The following is a 21279-nucleotide window of genomic DNA, read 5'->3' as shown; positions in this document are numbered from 1 at the left end:
GTGCCTGGTGGCCGGGCCTGTCCCCATGGGGCCCGGCCGGGCACAGCCCGAAGAGGCACCGTGGGTCCCCCCTCCAATGGGCTCACCACTCATGGGAGGGGCCATAGAGGTTGGGTGCATTGTGAGCTGGGCGACAGCCGAAGGCAGGGCACTTGGCGGTCCGATCCTCGGCTACATAAGCTAGCTCTTGGGACGTGGAACGTCACCTCGCTGGGGGGGAAGGAGCCTGAGTTTGTGCGCGAGGTAGAGAAGTTCCGGCTGGATATAGTCGGACTCACCTCGACGCACAGCAAGGGCTCTGGAACCAGTTCTCTCTAGAGGGGCTGGACTCTCTTCCACACTGGCATTGCACGCAGTGAGAGGCGACGAGCTGGGGTAGCAATTCTTGTTGCCCCCCGACTCAAAGCCTGCACGTTGGAGTTCAACCCGGTGGACGAGAGGGTAGCCTCCCTCCGCCTTCGGGTGGGGGGGACGGGTCCTGACTGTTGTTTGTGCTTACGCACCAAACAGCAGTTCAGAGTACCCACCCTTTTTGGATACACTCGAGGGAGTACTGGAAAGTGCTCCCCCGGGTGATTCCCTTGTCCTACTGGGTGACTTCAACGCTCATGTTGGCAACGACAGTGAAACCTGGAGAGGTGTGATTGGAAAGAATGGCCGCCCGGATCTGAACCCGAGTGGTGTTTTGTTATTGGACTTTTGTGCTCGTCACAGATTGTCCATAACGAACACCATGTTCAAGCATAAGGGTGTCCATATGTGCACTTGGCACCAGGACACCCATAGCCGCAGTTCCATGACCGACTTTGTAGTTGTGTCATCTGATTTGCGACCTCATGTTTTGGACACTCAGGTGAAGAGAGGGGCGGAGCTTTCTACCGATCACCACCTGGTGGTGAGTTGGCTGCGATGGTGGGGGAGGATGCAGGACAGACCTGGCAGGCCCAAATGCATTGTGAAGGTCTGCTGGGAACGTCTGGCAGAGTCTCCTGTCAGAGAGTTTCAATTCCCACCTCCGGAAGAACTTTGAACATGTCACGAGGGAGGTGCTGGACATTGAGTCCGAGTGGACCATGTTCCGCACCTCTATTGTCGAGGCGGCTGATTGGAGCTGTGGCCGCAAGGTAGTTGGTGCCTGTCGTGGCGGTAATTCTAGAACCCGTTGGTGGACACCGGCGGTGAGGGATGCCGTCAAGCTGAAGAAGGAGTCCTATCGGGTTCTTTTGGCTCATGGGACTCCGGAGGCAGCAGACAGGTACCGACAGGCCAAGCGGTGTGCGGCTTCAGCGGTCGCGGAGGGAAAAACTCGGACATGGGAGGAGTTAGGCGAGGCCATGGAAAATGACTTCCGGACGGCTTCGAAGCGATTCTGGACCACCATCTGCCGCCTCAGGAAGGGGAAGCAGTGCACTGTCAACACCGTGTATGGTGCGGATGGTGTTCTGCTGACCTCGTCTGCGGATGTTGTGGATCGGTGGAGGGAATACTTCGAAGACCTCCTCAATCCCACCGACACGTCTTCCTATGAGGAAGCAGTGCCTGGGGAATCTGTGGTGGGCTCTCCTATTTCTGGGGATGAGGTTGCTGAGGTAGTTAAAAAGCTCCTCGGTGGCAAGGCCCCGGGGGTGGATGAGATCCGCCCGGAGTTCCTTAAGGCTCTGGATGCTGTGGGGCTGTCTTGGTTGACAAGACTCTGCAGCATCGCGTGGACATCGGGGGCGGTACCTCTGGATTGGCAGACCGGGGTGGTTAGTTCCTCTCTTTAAGAAGGGGAACCGGATCGTGTGTTCCAACTATCGTGGGATCACACTCCTCAGCCTTCCCGGTAAGGTCTATTCGGGTGTACTGGAGAGGAGGCTACGCCGGATAGTCGAACCTCGGATTCAGGAGGAACAGTGTGGTTTTCGTTCTGGTCGTGGAACTGTGGACCAGCTCTATACTCTCGGCAGGGTCCTTGAGGGTGCATGGGAGTTTGCCCAACCAGTCTACATGTGCTTTGTGGACTTGGAGAAGGCATTCGACCGTGTCCCTCGGGAGGTCCTGTGGGGAGTGCTCAGAGAGTATGGGGTATCGGACTGTCTGATTGTGGCTGTCCGCTCCCTGTACGATCAGTGTCAGAGCTTGGTCCGCATTGCCGGCAGTAAGTCGGACACGTTTCCAGTGAGGGTTGGACTCCGCCAAGGCTGCCCTTTGTCACCGATTCTGTTCATAACTTTTATGGACAGAATTTCTAGGCGCAGTCAAGGCGTTGAGGGGATCCGGTTTGATGGCTGCAGGATTAGGTCTCTGCTTTTTGCAGATGATGTGGTCCTGATGGCTTCATCTGGCCAGGATCTTCAGCTCTCACTGGATCGGTTCGCAGCCGAGTGTGAAGCGACTGGGATGAGAATCAGCACCTCCAAGTCCGAGTCCATGGTTCTTGCCCGGAAAAGGGTGGAGTGCCATCTCCGGGTTGGAGAGGAGACCCTGCCCCAAGTGGAGGAGTTCAAGTACCTAGGAGTCTTGTTCACGAGTGAGGGAAAAGTGGATCGTGAGATCGACAGGCGGATCGGTGCGGCGTCTTCTGTAATGCGGACGCTGTATCGGTCCGTTGTGGTGAAGAAGGAGCTGAGCCGGAAGGCAAAGCTCTCAATTTACCGGTCGATCTACGTTCCCATCCTCACCTATGGTCATGAGCTTTGGGTCATGACCGAAAGGACAAGATCACGGGTACAGGCGGCCGAAATGAGTTTCCTCCGCCGGGTGGCGGGGCTCTCCCTTAGAGATATGGTGAGAAGCTCTGCCATCCGGGGGGAGCTCAAAGTAAAGCCACTGCTCCTCCACATCGAGAGGAGCCAGATGAGGTGGTTCGGGCATCTGGTCAGGATGCCACCCGAACGCCTCCCTCGGGAGGTGTTTAGGGCACGTCCAACCGGTAGGAGGCCACAGGGAAGACCCAGGACACGTTGGGAAGACTATGTCTCCCCGCTGGCCTGGGAAAGCGCTGGACCGGAACTAAATACTAAACATAGGAAAACACAAGGAGAAGACCAAACACTCAAGTAGGGTAATCGATCCATCCATCTATCCAGCGCTGTACCCTATCCCAGCTGCACTTGGGCGGAAGGCAGAGTACACGCTGGACAAGTGGCCTCCATATCGCAAGGCCAACACAGTGCGTGACAAATATTTTGTAATAATATATCTCCTATATAAAAGAACGTCTTGCAATATGCATTGTGTGTGTATATGAAAAAAACGAACGCCATTTAAAAAAAAAAACAGCAGACACCAAAACACATCAATTTAATTTGTTTTATTCTGCCCCTTAAGTCATCGCTAGCAGCTTTAAAATTATAAAATGATATTGCTGAATACACAATATGTCTAATATTTGTTTTCTTTCTGACAGTCAAATATGTTGACATGCACACGTCTTTTCTCAAAGCCATGTGCGTAATTTTGCCAGTTTGCACGCCAATTTAAGGCGTGCTAAATAAAGATGCAAAATAGCATCCACAGAACAGTTTTATTCTTAATAAATCACATTGCGCGTGCTGAATGATTATATTTCATCTCCTCCTCCCAGTATTGTGAGCGTTCTTATAATCATTATATATTTTGCATATTCATTAATATAATATTCATTCATTAAAACGCTAAATGGATTGCTCTCTCTGTTTTGTTCGCTTCAGAGACAAAAGCCTCTGCGCGAGTTTGCACGTGTTTAAATACACACACATTTTAGTAGGTCAGGCCCTGTATACACCCATACCAGGGCAAATTTTTGATGGATGCTTTTGTCGAAAACGGAATCCTATGAAAAATGGAGTGTATGAAAATTGAGGTATTACTTTTAATTATTTTTGACTCAAGTCCTGAAACTTTTATAAAACACCTCCTACGTGTGTTTGTTGTCCCTAACACAATAACAATAAACCGACAAGAGAAATCAGCACCAGCTGACCCTAACTAGGCTAAATTATAATAGCTATTACTATTGAGAAGCAAGCACACTACTATGTAAACTTGATGCATGTCAATGTTATTTGTTTAGTGTATTCAGAATGAACAAAACTATGACCTTCATTATTTGTCTTGTAGGTTAAACAGGTGACCATCACCAAACCCAGCGGAGAGACAACAGTAACTACGGTGCGAATCTGGAATGAAACTGTTTCCAACCTCACACTCATGGCACTGGGCTCTTCTGCGCCCGAAATCCTGCTTTCTGTCATTGAGGTATAACAAGAAAAAAAACTCCACCACCCCAGTACAGTAAGCCACATGGTTTTATTTGTGGTGCTTTGGTAACTATGAACGGGTACTGAAAATCAGTCATATTAGGTGCCGTATTCAACGGTTGTAACCGGATCAAAAAAAGTAGTACTTGTCGATCTGAAGTACACTGTGTACACAGTATTCCTATTAAAGTTCCTATTAAAAACCCAGCCATTGTTTTTTTTACGTTAAAGGGGAACTGCACTTTTTGGGGGGAATTCTGCCTATCACTCACAATCCTTATGTAAGACAAACACACAGGTTGTTTTTTTTAAAATGCATTCTAACCAGTAAATACATGCGAACAAAAGTCCGCTTTACAATGCAGCCTACGCTCTAATCTGCATAACGAGTGCATAAAAGGTTTATATACACCCTGTAAGTATATATGTAATGTAGTAACAGGCACATTCATATTAACATGTAATATTTATGTATTTTGGTAATTTTAAGCATACAGCATTAATTTCACAAACGCATGACTTTGTTTGCTTTTTCCTTCAACAACATCACTGATTATTACTCACTGCAGACTTTATGAGAGTCAACAAACAAAATTCCACATAACTTACTGTACAATATCTGCTGTCACTCGAATGCGGACAAATTGGACGTTCATATGTTCTCGTTTAGATGAAGAATGATGGCATGATGGAACCAATTGTCTTTTTGTGTTTTTCTCGCATTTTCTGGTTCTAAATTGGATGGCAAAGTTGACCAACTTATCGGATTATGTCCTCATTCTTCTGCTATCGAGGTGAGAGACATGGTTTCACAAGCTCCGAGACGAGAAAGCAGCTCACCAGACGATGATGTCAATATAGCAGCAACAAGCTAGTTAGCTCTCTGTGACAATGCGGCGTTAAACATAGTTTGTGTCTATTAGCGCTTGTAATAACAATATTAGTAATACTTAGTTAAAATTTAGGTCACAAAATTTAAATCCAGTGTTGTTGGCGCTTTTTGGGTGGTTATTTATTGGTTTTTGTAGGCGGAATAGAGGACCTTCCACTGACTCTATTCTAAGGAGACTTTTATTTATGTTCATTTACAAGTTAGAATGCATGAAAAGAAATACATTAGTCTTTTTGTCTCTCATAATGATTGTAAACGATAAGCAAAATTTAAAAAAAAAAAGTACAGCTCCCCTTTAAAGGTACTTTGGGTTTATTTGAATGTATTTCTATCTACATTAATGTTGTTCTCTCACTTTTACTTGACAGGTATGCGGGCATAACTTCCATGCGGGGGAGCTAGGTCCGAGCACTATTGTGGGCAGTGCTGCCTTCAATATGTTTGTCATTATCGGTATTTGTGTGTGGGTGATCCCCAATGGAGAGTCTCGCAAGATCAAACACCTGCGAGTATTCTTTATTACATCGTTCTGGAGTATCTTTGCCTATATTTGGCTGTACCTTATACTTGCTGTGATATCGCCTGGAGTTGTAGAGGTGTGTTTATATATATACATATATATATATATATATTAGTACCTAGATTACGTGTGTGCATGTTTTAAAGCTGACTTTGCATGTATTTCTAGGTGTGGGAAGCTGTGGTAACTCTGCTGTACTTTCCTGTGTGCGTTCTACTGGCTTGGATTGCTGACCGTCGCCTGCTCTTCTACAAGTACATGCATAAACGTTACCGTGCTGACAAAAGACACGGCATTGTGGTGGAAATGGAAGGAGACCCTGAACCCAAAGGCAATGATGTTATCATGGATGGAAAGAACTCTGATGACATTTTGTGCCCTGCAAACCCCTCGAGTGTGACAGTGTCTGTACAAACAGCAAGTGAGATTGACCAGAACCAAGATGAGGTAAGGAAAAACAAATGTGCCTTCGTATTAAAAGACGCGTGGACAAAGAACACAAGAGTTTTTGAAAGATATGTGTGTACTCCAGGGGAGTTTAAACTTAATACAAATTAATATTATTACTTTAATATTCTATATATTTGTGATACGCTACACAGTTAAATATTGTCGTCAACATACAACAATAGAAACCAATTATTTTTCCATTTTCTCAATTATTTTAATACATTTTCAGAGTAAGAGATCAGAATGTTCAGCTCATTTTAAAATATGAAGGCTATTTTTTAAATACAAAAAAACAAATATCCCACTTTTTCTGAAATTCCACATCTTCTGCGACAACATTCACACTAAAAATGAATGGAAAATGTTTTCAACTTTTACATTTCTAACCCGATTCCAACCATTTCAACATGGGTACATTCAGCTTTAAAGAAATACAGATCAACAAGTTTCCATATCCCTACAACCCCTCCTTCTCATGAAAGTTCATGTTTTCCATACACAAATGCCCCATGAGCTCAAGAATTCTGACTCCTTCCACAAACCATTTAAACTAGCGATGTGTTGATTGATCGGCCACCGATCAGTATCAGCCAATTTTTGTGAAAACGTATGTGATCACCATTGCCATTTAATACCGATCACAAATGCCAATCCACCCTGGATGACATTGTATTTATTTTTAATCCTACGGCTGACAAACAGCTAACAACTAATCATCTGTCACCATACAGTGTGGAGCCGCTCCTTTAAGCTAATAATAATCAATTATTACTGTAAATGAACTGCATTTCTTAACGTCTGAAGCATCTTTATCTTTGGAGGATGAGGCTAAACATGTTAAACAGAGAGCAAGCCAGGAGCAGGCATGCTAATAGCTAAACTAATCGCTAAGACTGCTTTATAACAACACCTAGAAATACAGTAAGTGATTAGTGAACTTTAAGCAGTGCAGATGAAATTATGTTACAGCAGAAAGTAAGCAGATATTAACAGGAAATTAACAAGAAGATGTATAAGAGTTAAAGAGAGGATGATATAACAAGAACTGTTGGTACAGTTAGTACACAACATTTAAGACGAGGGTGGATCGAACCATATGATCGATGCTTAGAGTGATTAGATCAATATCTTTATTTTTTTCAATCTTTTTTTTGTTTTTTTGTTAATGTTTACAAACTCGAAGAATAATTATCTGGACTCATGTAAACAAAGCAGCTTTATTTACATGGCAGTCCAGTAGTGATGAGTTGATGAGGCGTCATGAAGCGTTTCGACACATTGCAAAACTGTATTGATACTGTGTCAATACTGTGTCACTAAATATTGACATCTGCTGGACATTAAAAATCCCTACAGGCAACCTATGGACCGACTCAACTGACACTGATTTTATGACCTAGTATACTGTATACAATAATATAAACCAAGTCATTGTATTTCATTTAGGATTATTTCATAACTTCATTTAAATAAAAATACATTTTTTATCTTTTTTAGATACAGTCAATAAACAATGTGAACATGTATCATAACATGGAAATCTAAGAGAATGTGTTGTGAATGAGGATGCTTGTGGACTGGGAAATTATTATTTTATTTTTTTACACATTTTTATTTTAAAAAAACCCAGTTTTTCCAACTTATTCAATTTTAGACAATTTCTCTTCTTAGTTATTTTTTCTCCGGCTGTAGAAAAGACCCGCTCACAGGGCACAGAGGAGGCGTCAGTGCGACACAGTTCGCGTATCGGTCACGTGACCAAAACAGCTCATGATCGGTCACGTGACTTTCTAAAAGCGGTATGCGCAGGGTTTTGCTCTATGAGCTCGACGCATGCGCCGATGCATCGATGTTGCCGGACCCATCACCACTGTCCAGTTATGAATGAGTCTAGTTGTCTCTTTTGGAGGTCATCACCATCCTTGTTACAGTAAGTGTAAATGTGCCTTTTCTATTTTGACTAAGTGTGTGATTCCATCAAATGATGATTACTTGAAAGCATTTTCTTATGATGGGGACTACTATGATGTGCTGTGATACGTGAATCAATGTCACAGTGTTCAAATCAATACAATTTGGAATCTCTCAGGATTCACATGCACTTTCTGAGTAAACTGCATCCTCAAATTGATTTAATGTTATTTGATTATTTTTCTGTCATTGATAGGTGGTCCGTATCCTGAAAGACCTGAAGGAGAAACACCCAGACAAAAACCTTGACCAGCTTATTGAAATGGCCAACTACTCTGCGTTAGTTCATCAGAAGAAAAGTCGAGCTTTTTACCGCATCCAGGCCACACGCTTGTTAATCGGTGCTGGAAACTTACTGAGGAAACACGCTGCTGAACACTCACGCCGCACAGGTGCCGCAAGTCAGGAAGATGACAAACTCACATGCTCTCATGTTTGCTTTGAAAGTGGTCAGTATCAGTGCACAGAGAACTGTGGGACTTTGAGTCTCTGGGTGGTTCTTGATGGGGGCACTGGCCAGAACACTTTCTATGTGGACTACTGCACGGAAAACGGTTCTGCCAATGCTGGAGCGGACTATGAATTCAGTGAAGGAACCCTAATATTTAAGCCTGGGGATACACGGAAAGAGATAATGGTAAGCAAAGCCAAGTAAATTAAATAAATAATTTGGTTTAAGTTTTAAGGCAATTTTAGATTGTTTCAATTGTGTGTATTTGTTTCAGTGCTTGACATCTCAATGTGGCAACTTTGATAAGGTGAAAACTAGAGAAGGGCTGTAAACTACAAGTACCACATGTAACACCGAGTAAGAACAAGCAGAGGCAGTCAATAAGTTGTGTCAATCGCTAAACTAGCGGCTGAGCTAGCTTGAAACAACACAAGAAATGTGTGCTTAATAAACTTTTAAGAAGTGTAGATGGAGCCGTGTTACAGAAGAAAATTACCTGCTATTAACAGAAAATTAAAAAGAATATTGATAGGAGCCTAGACCAGGTGTGTCAAACTCACTTTAGCTCAGCGTCCACATGGAGGAAAATCTATTCCCAAGTGAACCGGACTAGTAAAATCATGGCATGATAACTTAAAAAGAAGGAAAACTTTAGATTGTTTTCTTTGTTTAAAAATAGACCAAGCACATTCTGAAAATGTACAAATCATAATGTTGTTGTTTTTTTACACTAACATGTTGCAGTTAATAGTATTCTATCTCCATTTGACTTTATTTATACTTTCTGAAAAAATTATGTGACAATGTTCTTCAGTCAAATACTGTAGGTGGAATTAAAATTAAAATGCTCTCATTGGTGTTAATTTCTAATCTATCAGAAGATGAAATTAATCCATCCATCCATTTTCTACCGCTTATCCCTTTCGGAGTCGCAGGGGGTGCTGGTGCCTATCTCAGCTGCATTCGGGCGGAAGGCTGCGTACACCCTGGACAAGTCGCCACTCCATCACAGGGCCAACACAGATAATATTATCAAAATCAAATTACAGGATGTTAACAATGTAATTTACTAATTTTCCTCAACTGATGTACTAACATCATGTGGTTTATTCTGTACATATCTAGCATCATCTACAACAAAGCTTGTGGATTTGGACTATTTTTATTATTATTATTATTATTATTATTATTATTATCTTATTTATGTGCAGCCAGAAATTGTGTCCTAATGCAGTCATAAGTAAGTTAACATGTATCTCAGCAAAATGTACAAATTATCAAAAGCATTTTTGGTAGGGGTTGAAATGTCACAGGTTACATTACCAACAAAATATTTGACAATCAAGACATGAATGTAACAATCCACATTTTGTATACTATCACAAATAAGCAGCGTAAGTATGCAGTGTCCAAAAAACAGAAAAGTGTTGCCTCTTTTTTCCTATCTTAACATGGCACATAGCTCCGCCCACTCTGAAGTCATGTGCACTCTAGCGGCAGGGGATACAAACAATTGCTATTATGAATGAATGAAATATCATGTTATTATTATTTTGGTATTATATAAATTAATTTCTGTTAAGGTTAAACATTTATTAATGTGTACAGTAAAATGTTATTGATGTGTTGGTCATTGCATTAAAAATTCATGATTGTTGGGTTTCCATTTTCATGTGAATCCTATTTTGTCTTGTGGATTCATATAAAACGCGACATTTCCTTTTCACTTTCCAGGTGAAAATTCTGGATGACGACATCTTTGAAGAGGACGAACATTTCTTTGTTCGTCTTCAAAATCTGAGGTTAGAGGAGGGCGGAGATGAAGGGACAGAATGTTCCCCCAAGGGAAGGCTGGTGGAGCCGCTGGTTGCCACTGTCACCATCTTGGATGATGACCATGCTGGCATCTTCACCTTTGGTCAGGGGGTTCTGCGAGTGAGTGAGAGCACAGGAACGTTGACGTTGTCGGTGGTCAGGAATTCAGGCTCTAGGGGTACCGTTTCTGTACCGTATCACACAGAGGATGGCAGTGCCAAAGCTGGAGTGGACTACGAAGAGGCCAGAGGGGAGCTGGAATTTACCAATGAACAGACAAGGTGAGACATGGAGACAATATCTAGTAAAAGTGTGTGAAAGTATTAGCTTTTGTATTTTCTCAGGCATATGGAGTGTGTGTGTCCATTCATATTGAACATGTGTGTAACGGTATGCCATCACTTGGTTTTAAGGTCACAGTTCCGTTTATTCTGTGTATGTATTTAAAGATATGTAAATTGTGGAAAAATTGTATGGGGAAAATAATATACACATACTTGTGAGAAAAAGAAAGAAAAATAATCAACAATTTAGCTGTGGCTTTGCTCTGTAGAGGGACAGTAGCTAAGTGACATTTCCTTTGTAAAATCTAGCATATTCATATCTTTAATCTGTTATTGGAGACTGTATTCATGATTAGAGCCATCCATCCATCCATCTTCTTCCGCTTATCTGAGGTCGGGTCGCGGGGGCAGCAGCCTAAGCAGGGAAACCCAGACTTTCCTCTCCCCAGCCACTTCGTCCAGCTCTTCCCGGGGGATCCCGAAATGTTCCCAGGCCATCCGGAAGACATAGTCTTCCCAACGTGTCCTGGGTCTTCCCCGTGGCCTTCTACCGGTCGGACATGCCCTAAACACCTCCCTAGGGAGGCGTTCGGGTGGCATCCTGACCAGATGCCAGAACCACCTCATCTGGCTCCTCTCACGTAGCTGAAAATTAGCTTCCCCTACTTGAAAGACCAGCAGCTGCCACTTGTATAAGGTCTGTCTTACATTGTACAGATAAGCAGCAACAATTGAAAAGTAGAGCAAAACGAAATGATAAAAGAAAATATATATGTCAATACTACCCCGTTCTGTGCTGTTGCCGTTGCATATCTCGAAGGGCAGGATCAAGTTTGTTTGTTTCTGCTTCTCTGGACGCTTTACTACAGCTCCCCTTAGCACATGGTTACGTGCTGATTCGGAAGATTTTTGTAAAAGTCTGTGCTACTTCTCTGCACGGTGGAGCCGCAACATCAGAACGCCGGTGAGGATTGACGGATGGCGGAGACGTTCTGTGGGGGCGCCGTTTAGCAGCCATTACGCATCCAGTGGAAGTCCGGCGTTAGGCTGACAGGCAATTCAGATGCACATTTTTCAAAATAAAACATAGCGAAACATTTTTATGATATTTGAGAAGTTTTTCAAACTAATTATAGCCAATAGTGCGTGATTAATAAATATACAATATATCCATTCATACAATGGATTACTTAAATTGGTTTTCAAGTAAAAAAATCCTTCATTTTAAGGGGTTGTGGCTTTTAATTTGTTTTGGCGATGTGCCACAGTTAATTAATTGTAAGGGAAACCCTGGTTTACAAAAAGGAGACTTTAACAAGGGAACTGGGTTTTCACGCGCTGGCTTCTTTCGAGCCAAAGGTTTTGGCTGCACTATATGTGTTTACTGAATAGCTGCATTATCCAATAAACAATTTTTATCCCTCATTTAATGTGTACTGGAAGTAGCTAGGCTTCTTACCAAACCGAAAGTTCCATACCAAAAAATCTGATTATAGACGCATGTACTGTTACACCCCGAATATTGAGGTGCATTTCTGAGGTTGCTGATAAGACGTCTTTGCTTGCAATGACAGTTCTGTTTCATCCCAAAGAGGTGAAGGTCAGGGTGAAATTGTGAAACACCAACACTGTATAGTCTTTGTTTGGGAACAAAAAAGAGCTCTTCCTTATATGATCAATTTAATTTACATTACTGTGGAGGAAAGGACATTAGGATTTGAATTGATTGTCATTCATCCTTGGTCCTTTTCTAAGCATTGTACCTTTCCTATTAGTGCGTCAGACAAAGGGTCAATTTGGCCTCCACTGAATGAGTTGTCACTCAGCCAGCAGGGAACTTGTCTATTACCTCACAATTTGATGGTATCAAGTTGTGAGGTAATCCTGTAATCGTGTCTCAGGTGCAGGAAGTTTACCCCATGTAAACTGACTGATCGTTTTCCCATTAAATTTGCAGGTTATAGAAATTGTCTTTGAATGCAGTCTAATTATACATTTAGCAATGGAGCAGTTATGTAATGAGGAGATCCAAAATAATCTGCTGATTTTTTTGTAACAAAATGTGCAAATTGAAGTGACTCGCATCTATTAGAGATACCCAAAAATAATAACACAAAACACATTTTATGGACCATAATTATTGTTTTACATGCAGGAAAAACAATGTGAAATATACAATAGTATATTGGGATACAAGTTTAATTGTTTCTGTGACACAGCTCATACCTTGAAAAACTTAGTATTGCGAAACAGTGTTGCCGATAGAAATTAATGGAAAATAATTTAATTGGTGCTTGGTCCCCCAAAAAACCACCATGGGTTCCAACATGTAAGATGCCTTTTAAAAAGAAATAAAGAAATAAATACTGTATGAAAAACAATACAATAGAATGCAGTAAAGCAACTAAAGTCGTTTTATGAAGTAAAGTAAAGATAATGTACAGCTTTTACCTTGGAGAGTGGACTTCTACGGTCAAACACACCATCAGCAGCTTCTCCATATTTTCGTGGATAAAATGTATGATGATTAGATATTATTTTAATATCCTAGGCTGCTGTTATCTACTTATTTTTCTTCAGTATGGTGCAGAAAAGCAATGCTACGCTCCAACTGCTTTGCCAAGTTAGGTAGCTACACGCTCGGGCAGGTTTTTGATTATTTATTTTTTTAATTCAATGAATATCAATCGCTTCTTCTCAGCACTGTCCTTCACACTAATGTTTTTTTATTGTTATTGTTGGACAAACAAACAAAGGGCCTGAACTCCAAAGATCCAAATACCACTTCCTAAACAGCATGTGCAAACCATAAAAATTCTGTGTACTATTAGTGGGCGTGTTGCGTGTGATCTACTAAGACTGCGTATACAACTGATAACTGGTGCAGACTGTCTTATTTAAATTATGTTTTTGCGTGTACAATGCGGTTTTTACCATGGAGACACTCATTTACTGCACACTCATGTTATCATGCTCCTACCTGAGGTGTTTTGCTTTGTTTTGAAACATGCAGAAGATGTCATTGTACCACTTTTTATGACTTTTTATGGGCATTTTAGAAGCAGTCCTGCATTGCATCAACAATGGAACCCACTTTTTTTTTTAGCACACTGAGATGCTGGCAGTGTGCTCTGGAATGTTTCAGTGAAATAATGTGCATATTGCAAGAAAAACAATAGTAATTTAAAAACGCCTGCAGACACTAAAACGAATCAATTGAATTTGTTTTGATCAGCCCGTTAATTCATCCAGCAGCTATAAAATTATAAAACGATACTGGTGATTAAACAATATGTATGATATATTTATTTATGACAGTCCATATATGTTGACTAGCATACGTAGGACAGAGCTTCAGCGCAACCACCTCCTTTCTCACAGCTATTTCTGCGCCACTGCCAGTTTTCACCTCTTTTCTAGACACACTAAAGACGCATGCATAACAGCGATCACAGAACAGTTACAGTCTTGCTAAATACATACTGTGTGTGCTAAACAATTATATTTGCATCTTCTCCTTCAGTATTGTGGACGTTCTGATGATCAGCATATATTCTGCATATTCATGAAGACAGACACACTAAATGGATTATGCTCCATATTTAGTTCACTTAAGAGAGGTGATCCTCTGTGCACAAGTTTAGTAGATCAGCTTTGTGTGTGCTATCTAGTTTGCAAGTGTTATAATACACGCAAACCTTTAGTAGATCAGGCCCGAAGTGGGGAGGCTCGTAACCCGGAATGTTGCCCGCAACCATTGTATCATTGTACATATAACAAATTAAATGGACAAATGAACATTTACCATCACTTTTCATGTAAATTTTTGTTTGTGCGTTCTCTGAAAAAATAAATCACATTATAAAGAGGACTAAACGGAATTATGATTTTAATACATATTTGAAACACTCTAGATCAGGGGTCACCAACGCGGTGCCCGCGGGCACCAGGTAGCCCGTAAGGACCAGATGAGTAGCCCGCTGGCCTGTTCGAAAAATAGCTCAAATAGCAGCACTTACCAGTAAGCTGCCTCTATTTTTTAAATGTTATTTATTTACTAGCAAGCTGGTCTCGCTTTGCTCGACATTTTAAATTCTAAGAGAGACAAAACTCAAATAGAATTTGAAAATCCAAGAAAATATTTTAAAGACTTGGTCTTCACTAACTGACAAAGAAACAGATAACAGATTTGGTGTCCAGTTCAAAGTGTGACATGATTTATTTAAAAATTTGAGAGTTGACTTTTGTATTTTACATGAGTTATTATTTGTACAAACATGGTGCAAAGTAATTCATGATTTGCTAAAAAAGGTTAGTGGCTAGCTAGTTAAAATGGGATATTGTGATTTCACAAGACTGTCTTAGAAGTGATCATTTGAAAATGTTCAATTTGAAAAATGTGCACTTAGAGAAAATATAAAAATAAAGTGTTGCATATTGATATTTATCTGTTTTTATATATATTTATTGTGAGAAATCATTAAGATGATCAGTGTTTCCACAAAGATATATATAATTAATTATTAATAATAACATAGAGTTCAAGGTAAATTGAGCAAATTGGCTATTTCTGGCAATTTATTTAAGTGTGTATCAAACTGGTAGCCCTTCGCATTAATCAGTACCCAAGAAGTAGCTCTTGGTTTCAAAAAGGTTGGTGACCCCTGCTCTAGATAATACGCATTGGATATGCTTTGGTGTATATTTTGCTTCACAGTCACTTTTACAACCATTTTTCGACACCTGCACCAACACTAGAGTTTGCTACAGTGGAAAAGGGTTCTGAGTAACCAACACGTGAGATTCTTTGTTTGGACACCCGAAACAGACTAGCTTGTTACCTATGTTTGGCTGTATGATAACCAAAACGGCATACAAAAACCCAGGGCAAACTTTTTGAAGGAAAAAAAGCAACTCTCACGAAAAGTAGGGCGTACGAAAATATAGATAATACTATAGTCTTAAATTATTTATATGACAGCATGTGATTTGTGTTTTACATGGTCACGTTTTCAATGTATTATCCATACTTTGTATCAGGCGTAGAGGAGTAATCATACTAAATAAATTACATGTCTTGATTTTGACTTTGTTGACTAAATTGAAGTCTTATCTTTTGCTTTCTTTTATGATAGTTAGTGATTAACTGTGGAGTAGCGTTTGCAAGTGCATATGTATTCTACAGTAATCTATAAATGTGATCACATTTGTTTCCCCATTCATGTTTTCTGGAAATACAATATAAAGTGTGTGTGTGTGTGTGTGTGTGTGTGTGTGTGTGTGTGTGTGTGTGTGTGTGTGTGTGTGTGTGTGTGTGTGTGTGTGTGTGTGTGTGTGTGTGTGTGTGTGTGTGTGTGTGTGTGTTTGTGTGTGGGTGTGGGTGTGTTTGTGTGTATGTTTGCTTGCATCCCTCCAGTCAGACCTTAAAAGTTCACATTGTAAACGTGGAGGAGTATGAAAAACAAGAAAGGTTCTTCATTGTGCTTGAGGAGCCGAAATGGCTAAAGCGAGGACTTTCTGGTAAGTGTAAAGCATTTTAAACAGCATTCATATTTTCATCATAACACTAAGGTCCAGTAATTATACATATTTTCCCATCTCCAATGACATAGTAAAATACTCATTCAATGTATCGCATTCAATGTAATTTATTAAATTAAAAAATAACTTGTCAATCAAAAGTAATAACCAATATGTATGTGCTTGTTAACATATGAGGAATAACTGTAAATAGATAGATCACTATGGTAACAGTAGGCATTATACACAAGTATCGATAGGAATTGATATGATTTTTTTAGGTTCCGATTCCACTTTCGATTCTGCTTAACGATTCGGTTCTTTATCGGATCTCTTATCGATTCAAATTTGGAAAAAAAGATGGTTTAGCATCAATTTTGTTTAGTTTAGAACAGACCTGGGCATTCTGCGGCCCGTGGGCCGCATCCGGCCCTTTGTACGTCCCTGTCCGGCCCACGTGAGGCCAATTATAAATTACAAAATAAATTTTAAAAAGTATCTATTTCGAGTGTGCAATACAACGGTGCTGCTTTCGTTTTGAAAAGCGTTATTTGTATTACTTCCGTGTGGACGTATGCTCGTGCGCGCAGCGGCAATCACAAATACAAAATACATTTAAAAAAACATCTTTGTTGTGCGTGCAATACAACTGTGCTGCTTTTATTTTGAAAAGTGTTATATGTGCGTATGTCCTGTGAGGGAAGGCGCACAGCGACAATTTGCCCGGTTATCCCCGAGACGCTAAAAAGAGAAAAGTTGATGACGAATGGCGTGTTTTAAAAAAGACATGGACTGCCAAGTAAAGGTAAAGCCGTGTGCTTATTTGTGGTACACATGTTGCTGTGTTTAAAGAATATAGTGTAACGACCTGCTGAAGTAGATGTTGTCTTCTTGAGTTGTGTAAATGAGAAGTGAGGAGACGTGCGTGTGGAAGGAACGAGATATGTTGAGCTGTGTTAGTATAGTTTGCTCAATAAAAGTTTAAAAATTGCGTCAGACTTGCTGTGCACTTTTTCTGGACGCTACAATTGGTGTCAAAAGTAAAACTTTGCGCATACTGCACTGCTTGTGGGCTACGTCATCGGGAGGTACGTGCCACGTGAGGAGCTCGCCGCAAAGAGAGAGAGACAGAGAGAGAGAGAGAGAGAGACAGCGTTTACAGGTGCAGCCACACTGCTTGCCACGGGGGGAATTCCGCCCTCAATGAAGACTCCCAGGTTTGATGGCAAGGCGAACTGGGAGGCATTTCATCCCACTTGTGACATCAATTGTAGCGTCCAGAAGAAGTGCACACCAAGTCTGACGCTCTTTTTAAACTTTTATTGAGCATGCTATACTAACACAGCTCAACTTATCTCGTTCTTTCCAAAAGGAAAACCAATCCTCACTCCTCATTTCCGCAACAGCAACGCTTCCTCCTTCTTCGCCAATCACCTTACAGACGTGCTACGTTCACAACAAAGAGGATGCAGGATGAAGTGACAGAAATTGAAATTTTTGTATTGTAATATACATCAGGAAGTGTTGTGTAAGAAAGTGTTAAAAATAAAACCATCAAAAGCCATCTGCTTTTGTATAAAGATAAGTTAGGTTAAATGAAAATATTATTATTATTATTATTATTATCTATCTTACGGTATATCAAAAATAATTTGTGCAAAATTTAATTGAAATATTGTCGGTGTGGCCCTCCAGCAGTGCTCGGGTTGCTCATGCGGCCCCCGGTAAAAATTAATTGCCCACCCCTGGTTTAGAAGTAACATGACCTTACAAAGTGATGTTTTAGCAGGCACATAAGGTAGAAAAAAAACTTTTGAAAATAAATTTAAAAAACAATTTCTGTAGAATTTAATAAAATAAAACATGTGGAAATTACACAAAAATTTTACATTTCGTAAAATTGTTAAAACTTTTAAGAAACTTAGTCATCTGCCTAGAAAATATGCTGTGCAATATAGCATGCAAAGGTTTGTTTGAATTTACAAGGTGGAACTAATATAATGACATAGGCTCATAACATGCAACACAAGATATTCCAAGCCTTTTTTTGATATAGAGTTGATGTTTATTGCTTACAGTTTATGGAAACCTTGAATTGAAAATTTCCAAAAATATGTTGTTTTGGGGTTTTTTTAAACTATAAGCCATGATCATCAAAATTATATGAAATAAAGGCTTGACATATCTCACTTTGCATTTAATGACTTTATACCATAGAGTTTCATATTTGAAGCTGATATGAATGAACTTTTACACAATATTCTCATTTTATGAGTTCCATCCGTATAATATCATGACAGAGTGAAAATGTGGTTAGAGGAAAACATGCAACTTTTCTCTGACATCAATTGAAGATTTACCTACCGAAGGAGCATATAAGTGGCAAATTGTTCTAAGCTTTTGACCACAAATGTAGTCATGGCGCGGTGAGATTCCTGGCCGAGTGGTACTCTTCCATGCCGCGGTGAAAGCTAGTGGCAGACGTGAACTGGAGCTATTACTCCCCGCTTCCAAACCAGTCGAAATATGTCTCCTCATGCTCATCTAAATAAGAAGGCATTCATTTAATTTGAACATGTAATAGAACTAACGTTATAGGCGGTATTAATACCTGTTGTGTTTACGCCAGATGGCTGCTGCTGCCTGGGATGAGATCGGCGTGGTTCAAAACATTCATTTATAGTTATTGCATGCTGTATGTTCAAATGTTTCAGTATATTGCTCTTATGTCCTCCTCTTGATGAAATAGCTACCTTGGAATTACAAGTAGCGCTGTTGTAATCTTTTCTTGTAAAATGTCAGCAAATTCCGGTGCTCGTCTTCCGCCCGGGCACCACCATTTTTCTGTCTGATCTCACTACGCACGTTGTGTGATGACGTCATCCTCATCCGGAAGAACCTTTAATGGAATTGTTTGAAAAAAATGGTAGAAAGAATTGATACACTGGGAGCCGGTTCTGAACAAGAACCGGTTTTTGATTCCCATCCCTACACACAAGTGTATTAGCACCCACAAATGTACATAAAAAACGAAGCAGGGTTAGGATATTTGACCATCATTAGGATATTTGATGCATTTTATAATCATTAATTATCAATAAAATAATTATATAGGTTTAAGTTTACGAGATATGACCATATCCAATATGCATGTCCTCAAAGCTCTGTCGCGCCCCTTTGGACAATTCATCAAAATAAGAGGCAGCTCTTTGTTGCCTATGTCAAGTATTAATACCAATGTATCAAATTTAAACAAAAAAAAAAATCATCTGTGTGTAAAGTTACTGTTAGGTGTCACCTTTCTCTTTTCAAAAATTTCCAAGATGCAAAAAGGGAGATCCAGGCATAAGGGGATTTACAGTCTTTTATTGCTCGGAGTCATATAAAAGAAAAGGAATGGAAGTGGTAGTAGAAAAATGAAAACAAAACAACAAACAATAACTGGTGAGAGGGTCGGTCTTAGCTACCAGACGGTACCACGTTAAGTGTCTTAGCCTTAGAGAGCAGAGGAACAAGGGGAAAATACCTAAATAGCAAGCATGAAGAATCTCAGACTAGGACTGCATCATTACGCACCAGCGATCACCTGGAGTGATCATCAGGTTTAAAATTATAATTGCAAACAGGTGCTCACAGTGGTATCGTCTTCTGCTGGAAGTCAATGGTCTACACAAGAAAAACAGAATGATTAATCACATAATGACGTCAGATCAACAGAATATAACAGTTGCTCTTATTAGTTTTGTGTTGTGTTGTAATTCACAAACTAATACACAAAATTAGTTCCTATTATTTATGTTTTTAATATTTCCGTGGTGTTAATTTCAGCATAGCGTTGAATTTTTTTGAAATAAAAATAGTTCATACAAATTTTTTAAAACTATATGTACTTTACAGTCTCCTATGGTTGTTTGTTTATATGCCCTGTGGTTGACTGGGGACCAGTTCAGGGTGTTCTGGTCTTTTGTCATACTATCTGCCTATGTAGGAATATGTTTGTTTAATCTTTACATTTGTTTCCACAGCATTACTTCTTAATCAGGGTAAGACATCCCTTTTTTTTGGAGTTTGGGGTTGAAGTGTTTTAAGGCTGCAGTGTTCAGAAATTCAAATATATGTAATAATATAAACAAACGGTCTATATTGTGGCTATAAGGTGATTAATGACATTCAAACTGTACACTCTGTGTGACTTATGTGTAATACAATCTATACAATTGGGACACCATCTGTCCTTAAGACCTTGGCTGAATCCCAATTCTCTTGTCATCGCCCTTGTATTCCAGACCACACTTTCTCATAAAACCAAGTGTTATGAGAAAGTTTCAATCACAGCACATCAAATCACATAATGTACTTTCAGAATGTAACATTAGCCATATTTAGAATGTTATTTTTCTGTTCTAAAATCAAGCTCGCTAAGAAGCTGTAGCTACTAAACTACGATTTCAGACTAGCAGCAAATAAACTTCACTACAATTTATTCATGTACGATCAGAGAGCTAATTAGATTTCCAAATTTACATTAGCTATGTTTAGATTTATTTTTTAAATTCTAAAATCAAGCTAGCTAACTCGGCTGCAGCTAATAAACTGTGATTTCAGACTAGCAGCAAACGGACAACACTACAATTTTTAAAAGAATTACGATTTCAGACTAGCAACAATTAGACAGCTAATTAACTTTAAAAATTTACTGTAGCTATGTTTAGAATGCTTTCTTTTAAAATTCCAAAATCAAGCTACTGTATTTCCTTGAATAGCTGCCGGGGCGCTAATTAATTTAAAACCTCTTCTCACTCCGGCGCTTACCTTATCATGAAAAGCACATTTAATAAAAAAAAAACGTTATTATGGTTTTACCTTTACTTATAAATGATGTCCATTTGCAGCTGCTTCTGATCAAAGGCAGTCTTCCTTATCTTTCTTCAGTTTTAAAAGTCTATATATATATTTATATATATATATTCCTTTAATTATTACCTCCTGCTTCGATTGAAAGTCCAGTTTAGAAAACTGTTTTATTTTAGATATGTAATCCTCCATGGTAAAAGTGCAAGCAAACGATCGCTGCTCACGCTTGCTGCTTGTTGTCTTCTTCTGCAGCACCGGTCTTCTGCAGTACTGGTAGTCGCAAGAAGGATCACTAGCGC

The 21279-nt window shown here is 40.1% G+C and overlaps 1 protein-coding gene across 3 annotated transcripts in view; it reads left to right on the top strand.

Annotated features, from left to right (window-relative positions):
- slc8a2a (solute carrier family 8 member 2a) overlaps positions 1–21279 on the top strand; it is a 124143-nt gene that overhangs the window by 72812 nt on the left and 30052 nt on the right. For all 3 annotated transcript variants that reach the window (XM_062048314.1, XM_062048312.1, XM_062048311.1), the window contains 6 exons: positions 4084–4221; positions 5484–5711; positions 5804–6082; positions 8253–8693; positions 10242–10603; positions 16023–16126. In XM_062048314.1, the coding sequence (XP_061904298.1) occupies positions 4084–4221; positions 5484–5711; positions 5804–6082; positions 8253–8693; positions 10242–10603; positions 16023–16126 (1552 nt within the window). The remainder of the gene's footprint in view (positions 1–4083; positions 4222–5483; positions 5712–5803; positions 6083–8252; positions 8694–10241; positions 10604–16022; positions 16127–21279) is intronic.

The sequence above is a fragment of the Entelurus aequoreus genome, linkage group LG05 (genome assembly GCF_033978785.1).
Source record: "Entelurus aequoreus isolate RoL-2023_Sb linkage group LG05, RoL_Eaeq_v1.1, whole genome shotgun sequence".
NCBI classification, from domain to species: domain Eukaryota; kingdom Metazoa; phylum Chordata; class Actinopteri; order Syngnathiformes; family Syngnathidae; genus Entelurus; species Entelurus aequoreus.
This window is presented reverse-complemented; position numbering and strand designations above follow the sequence as displayed.